We start from the raw sequence: 6,829 nt of genomic DNA on the forward strand, positions 1-6,829 counted from the left end.
TTTTAGTGTGGCGCGGCTCCACCTTTTAACAACACCAAGGCAGGGGTCCCTCTGCATTCATTTTAGTGTGGCGCGGCTCCACCTTTTAACAACACCAAGGCAGGGGTCCCTCTGCATTCATTTTAGTGTAGCGCGGCTCCACCTTTTAACAACACCAAGGCAGGGGTCCCTCTGCATTCATTTTAGTGTGGCGCGGCTCCACCTTTTAACAACACCAAGGCAGGGGTCCCTCTGCATTCATTTTAGTGTGGCGCGGCTCCACCCCTTTAACAACACCAAGGCAGGGGTCCCTCTGCATTCATTTTAGTGTAGCGCGGCTCCACCTTTTAACACAACACCAAGGCAGGGTCCCTCTGCATTCATTTTAGTGTGGCGCGGCTCCACCTTTTAACAACACCAAGGCAGGGGTCCCTCTGCATTCATTTTAGTGTGGCGCGGCTCCACCTTTTAACAACACCAAGGCAGGGGTCCCTCTGCATTCATTTTAGTGTAGAGCGGCTCCACCTTTTAACAACACCAAGGCAGGGGTCCCTCTGCATTCATTTTAGTGTAAAGCGGCTCCACCTTTTAACAACACCAAGGCAGGGGTCCCTCTGCATTCATTTTAGTGTGGCGCGGCTCCACCCTTTAACAACACCAAGGCAGGGGTCCCTCTGCATTCATTTTAGTGTGGCGCGGCTCCACCCTTTAACAACACCAAGGCAGGGGTCCCTCTGCATTCATTTTAGTGTAGCGCGGCTCCACCTTTTAACACAACACCAAGGCAGGGGTCCCTCTGCATTCATTTTAGTGTGGCGCGGCTCCACCTTTTAACAACACCAAGGCAGGGGTCCCTCTGCATTCATTTTAGTGTGGCGCGGCTCCACCTTTTAACAACACCAAGGCAGGGGTCCCTCTGCATTCATTTTAGTGTAAGCGGCTCCACCTTTTAACACAACACCAAGGCAGGGGTCCCTCTGCATTCATTTTAGTGTGGCGCGGCTCCACCTTTTAACAACACCAAGGCAGGGTCCCTCTGCATTCATTTTAGTGTGGCGCGGCTCCACCTTTTAACAACACCAAGGCAGGGGTCCCTCTGCATTCATTTTAGTGTGGCGCGGCTCCACCTTTTAACAACACCAAGGCAGGGGTCCCTCTGCATTCATTTTAGTGTGGCGCGGCTCCACCTTTTAACAACACCAAGGCAGGGGTCCCTCTGCATTCATTTTAGTGTGGCGCGGCTCCACCTTTTAACAACACCAAGGCAGGGGTCCCTCTGCATTCATTTTAGTGTGGCGCGGCTCCACCTTTTAACAACACCAAGGCAGGGGTCACTCTGCATTCATTTTAGTGTAGCGCGGCTCCACGACAGAACCATTGCCGACCACACTCAAAGAAACATCCCATTTCTACCAAACATAGCTTAAATAAAGTTCTGTGAAAGCACATTCGCTTTTCTTGGCAAATAGATAATCTGTCTGCGTTCAACACAATTCTGCAGGTTATTTATCTCTGTGAGCTGTGGCAACTCAAAAACACAGCGCAGCAGGGATCAGGTGGGGGATAGCGGAGGGATCAGGAGGGGGACAGCGGAGGGATCAGGAGGGGGGGACAGCGGAGGGATCAGAATGGGGGGGGACAGCGGAGGGATCAGGAGGGGGGCAGCGGAGGGATCAGGAGGTGGGGGACAGCGGAGGGATCAGGTAGGGGGGACAGCGGAGGGATCAGGAGGGGGGATAGAGGGAGGGATCAGGAGGGGGATAGAGGAGGGATCAGGAGGGGGATAGAGGAGGGATCAGGAGGGGGATAGAGGAGGGATCAGGAGGGGGACAGCGGAGGGATCAGGAGGGGGGGACAGCGGAGGGATCAGGAGGGGGGATAGAGGAGGGATCAGGAGGGGGGACAGCGGAGGGATCAGGAGGGGGGATAGAGGAGGGATCAGGAGGGGGGGGGGATAGAGGAGGGGATCAGGAGGGGGGACAGCGGAGGGATCAGGTAGGGGGGACAGCGGAAGGATCAGGTAGGGGGGACAGCGGAGGGATCAGGTAGGGGGGACAGCGGAGGGATCAGGAGGGGGGACAGCGGAGGGATCAGGAGGGGGGGACAGCGGAGGGATCAGGATGGGGGGGACAGCGGAGGGATCAGGATGGGGGGACAGCGGAGGGATCAGGAGGGGGACAGCGGAGGGATCAGGAGGGGGAACAGCGGAGGGATCAGGAGGGGGGACAGCGGAGGGATCAGGAGGGGGACAGCGGAGGGATCAGGAGGGGGACAGCGGAGGGATCAGGAGGGGGGACAGCGGAGGGATCAGGAGGGGGACAGAGGAGGGATCAGGAGGGGGGACAGCGGAGGGATCAGGAGGGGGGACAGCGGAGGATCAGGAGGGGGGACAGCGGAGGGATCAGGAGGGGGGACAGCGGAGGGATCAGGAGGGGGACAGCGGAGGGATCAGGAGGGGGACAGAGGAGGGATCAGGAGGGGGACAGCGGAGGGATCAGGAGGGGGGCAGCGGAGGGATCAGGAGGGGTGGACAGCGGAGGGATCAGGAGGGGGGACAGCGGAGGTAAAGACTAAAAGGTAAAGATTGTTCTATTGGATCATTCCATTTCTCAAAATGTCTATTCTATACTGAGTACTTATGGGGCTGCACATCAAAAAGATACCCAACAGAGATGGTACGGACTGGGTACTGACTGGGTACTGACTGGGTACTGACTGGGTACGGACTGGGTACGGACTGGGTACGGACTGGGTACGGACTGGGTACTGACTGGGTACTGACTGGGTACTGACTGGGTACGGACTGGGTACGGACTGGGTACGGACTGGGTACGGACTGGGTACGGACTGGGTACTGACTGGGTACTGACTGGGTACGGACTGGGTACTGACTGGGTACGGACTGGGTACGGACTGGGTACTGACTGGGTACGGACTGGGTACGGACTGGGTACTGACTGGGTACGGACTGGGTACGGACTGGGTACTGACTGGGTACGGACTGGGTACGGACTGGGTACGGACTGGGTACGGACTGGGTACTGACTGGGTACTGACTGGGTACAGACTGGGTACTGACTGGGTACGCACTGGGTACTGATGGGCCTGTGTTCCAATGTTCCATCATGTGTGTTAATAATATAAACTAAAACAAACAGCTATTAACCACTTATTTATATATATATATATATAATAATTTATTTTCTGCTTTGTGCTGTTATCAGGTCATGGATCCATATCTTTCCTCCAGGACAGCCAAGACAAGAGGTTCCAACATCTGGAGATTCTGGAGGCCTTCAGTGTGTTGGGACCACAGGCCTTCAGTGTGTTGGGACCTCAGGCCTTCAGTGTGTTGGGACCTCAGGCCTTCAGTGTTATGGGACCTCAGGCTGCGTTCTCTAGTGAGAGGATAAACCCCTTTTAACCTGACCCTCCTCTCCAGCCAGAGGCTGCTGAGCTGCAACATATGCTAGTTGGAACATTCAAGGTATGGCATGAGTGTGACAATCCTTTGAAGAGACCATTTTAGACCGGTGTTGCCCAACCCTTACTCCTGTTGAACTACCACTCTGTTGACTCTTCTTTAATGTTGGACATCTTTTGTTTTTTCCTCCATGTATTTCAGGGGTTGGCCCAGCTGACAACAATGACACAGCGGTTTGATGACAGCTCTTCCCCTGCCTTAGCCAGCTGGCAGCAGTCGCAATGACAAAACCGTCTTCCTCCGTTAAACTGTGATAAAGGGACTTCTCTGCAATTAAACGAGTAAAGAATATTTAAAATGTGAAAGTAGATCCTCTTTGTCCCTCTACTTTCTCTTCTTATTATCATCTCTGTTATTGCAGGTCGGAAACAGACTTGAGGAACAGACTGCAGGAGAGTACGTAGCCGCCGGCATGCGGCTCTCCATCAACCCCCCCCCCCACCCCGCGGCTCTCCATCAACGCCCCCCTCTCCACCAAGGAGCTAAATTACAGGAGAGCGTTGGAAACTCTGTTCCAAAGACCAGGGGAATAAAGTGCTCTGACCAAGGCTGTGAACCTGTGTCAGAGGTTTTGTCAGAATCCGGAAAGAGATGTTCAACGCGCCCTCCTTTGTGATGAAGGTCTCTGTTGTGTTTCTTCAAATAGCTGCAGCACATTCAATTGCCTCCTGTTGAACTGTAATCATTTAATCCCAATTATTTTATTGAGTTGATTTCTGGGGGTGGAAATTATATTATGGTTATTTTCATGTTTTCCTTTTAAAAAGTCACCAGAACCAAGCTGTTCAGTACTTACACAACCCCCCCTACCCGCTAACTCTCCACCCACATCTAACACATTTACCAGAGGAAGCACTGCACCCTGGGTTACCTACTCTCATTGTTTATTTCTTATTAATAGGGTACATTGTAGGACTCCCTGGATCCCCCCCCCAACACAGGAGACCAGGGATCAAGACCCCCCCCCCCCCCAACACAGGAGACCAGGGATAAAGCCCCCAACACAGGAGACCAGGGATAAGCCCCCCCAATACAGGAGCCCAGGGATCAAGACCCCCCCCCAACACAGGAGACCAGGGATCAAGACCCCCCCCCCCCCCCCCAACACAGGAGACCAGGGATCAACCCCCCCAACACAGGAGACCAGGGATCAAGACCCCCCCCCAACACAGGAGACCAGGGATCAAGACCCCCCCAACACAGGAGACCAGGGATCAACCCCCCTCCCCAACACAGGAGACCAGGGATCAAGACCCCCCCCCCAACACAGGAGACCAGGGATCAACCCCCCCTCCCCAACACAGGAGACCAGGGATCAGCCCCCCTCCCCAACACAGGAGACCAGGGATCAACCCCCCCCCCCCCAACACAGGAGACCAGGGATCAAGCCCCCCCCCCCCCCCCAACACAGGAGACCAGGGATCAAGCCCCCCCAACACAGGAGACCAGGGATCAAGCCCCCCCAACACAGGAGACCGGGGATCAAGCCCCCCCAACACAGGAGACCGGGATCAAGCCCCCCCAACACAGGAGACCAGGGATCAAGCCCCCCCTCCCCAACACAGGAGACCAGGGATCAAACCCCCCCTCCCCAACACAGGAGACCAGGGATCAAACCCCCCTCCCCAACACAGGAGACCATGGATCAACCCCCCCAACACAGGAGACCAGGGATCAACCCCCCCAACACAGGAGACCAGGGATCAACCCCCCCCCCCTCCCCAACACAGGAGACCAGGATCAAACCCCCCCCCTCCCCAACACAGGAGACCAGGGATCAACCCCCCTCCCCAATACAGGAGACCAGGGATCAAGCCCCCCCCCTCCCCAACACAGGAGACCAGGGATCAAGCCCCCCCAATACAGGAGACCAGGGATCAACCCCCCCCCCCCCCAATACAGGAGACCAGGGATCAACCCCCCCCAATACAGGAGACCGGGATCAAGCCCCCCCAACACAGGAGACCAGGGATCAAGCCCCCCCCTCCCCAACACAGGAGACCAGGGATCAAGCCCCCCCTCCCCAACACAGGAGACCAGGGATCAAGCCCCCCCAACACAGGAGACCAGGGATCAAGCCCCCCCCCCCCCCCCAACACAGGAGACCGGGATCAAGCCCCCCCCAATACAGGAGACCAGGGATCAACCCCCCCAATACAGGAGACCAGGGATCAAGCCCCCCCCCCAATACAGGAGACCAGGGATCAAGCCCCCCCCGCCCCCCAACACAGGAGACCAGGGATCAACCCCCCCCCCCCAACACAGGAGACCAGGGATCACCCCCCCCCCCAACACAGGAGACCAGGGATCAAGCCCCCCCTCCCCAACACAGGGGACCAGGGATCAAGCCCCCCCCCCCAACACAGGAGACCAGGGATCAACCCCCCAACACAGGAGACCAGGGATCAACCCCCCCCCCCCTCCCCAACACAGGAGACCAGGGATCAACCCCCCCCAACACAGGGGACCAGGGATCAACCCCCCCAACACAGGAGACCAGGGATCAACCCCCCAACACAGGGGACCAGGGATCAACCCCCCAACACAGGGGACCAGGGATCAACCCCCCCCCAACACAGGGGACCAGGGATCAACCCCCCAACACAGGAGACCAGGGATCAACCCCCCCCAACACAGGGGACCAGGGATCAACCCCCCCCAACACAGGGGACCAGGGATCAACCCCCCCCCCCCAACACAGGGGACCAGGGATCAACCCCCCAACACAGGGGACCAGGGATCAACCCCCCAACACAGGGGACCAGGGATCAACCCCCCAACACAGGGGACCAGGGATCAACCCCCCAACACAGGAGACCGGGGATCAACCCCCCCCCCCAACACAGGAGACCAGGGATCAACACACCCCCCTCCCCAACACAGGAGACCAGGGATCATGCCCCCAACACAGGGGCCCAGGGATCAAACCCCCCTCCCCAACACAGGAGACCAGGGATCAAGACCCCCCCTCCCCAACACAGGGGACCAGGGATCAGACCCCCCCCTCCCCAACACAGGGGACCAGGGATCAACCCCCCCCCCCCAACACAGGAGACCAGGATCATCCCAAGCGTCCAACCTTCCCACTGTCTCCCCATCTCATTTCCTTACTATCTGAATAAAGTGTCAATAACAGAGTGTCCAGTTGGTTACCTTTCCCCAGAAGGCAGGTTCTTCCTCCCGCTCAGCAGAGGGCGGCGCTGAGGCGGCAGCACTCTGGGATGAGGACAGGAACTTGTCAGCTGATTTACCATAGAGATCGGTGTCCCTGACAGCACGCCTCTGACTCAACATCACATGGGTACAGGGTAGAAGATACCTGCACGACAACAATACAATGACTACAGGGGCGTTCCGCACGGACTA

At 57.3% G+C, this 6,829-nt stretch overlaps 1 protein-coding gene across 1 annotated transcript; it reads left to right on the forward strand.

Moving 5' to 3' along the window:
• The first annotated feature begins 2,125 nt into the window (after nucleotides 1-2,125).
• LOC135532948 (collagen alpha-1(I) chain-like) lies at nucleotides 2,126-6,585 on the forward strand. The gene is made up of 6 exons (XM_064960375.1): nucleotides 2,126-2,542; nucleotides 3,230-3,380; nucleotides 3,605-3,636; nucleotides 3,825-4,036; nucleotides 4,875-5,578; nucleotides 5,729-6,585. Exons 1-6 carry the CDS (start codon nucleotides 2,126-2,128, stop codon nucleotides 6,583-6,585), a joined length of 2,373 nt encoding a protein of 790 aa, XP_064816447.1.
• Nucleotides 6,586-6,829: the final 244 nt, after the last annotated feature.

The sequence above is a fragment of the Oncorhynchus masou genome, unplaced genomic scaffold, assembly GCF_036934945.1.
Source record: "Oncorhynchus masou masou isolate Uvic2021 unplaced genomic scaffold, UVic_Omas_1.1 unplaced_scaffold_2128, whole genome shotgun sequence".
NCBI classification, from domain to species: domain Eukaryota; kingdom Metazoa; phylum Chordata; class Actinopteri; order Salmoniformes; family Salmonidae; genus Oncorhynchus; species Oncorhynchus masou.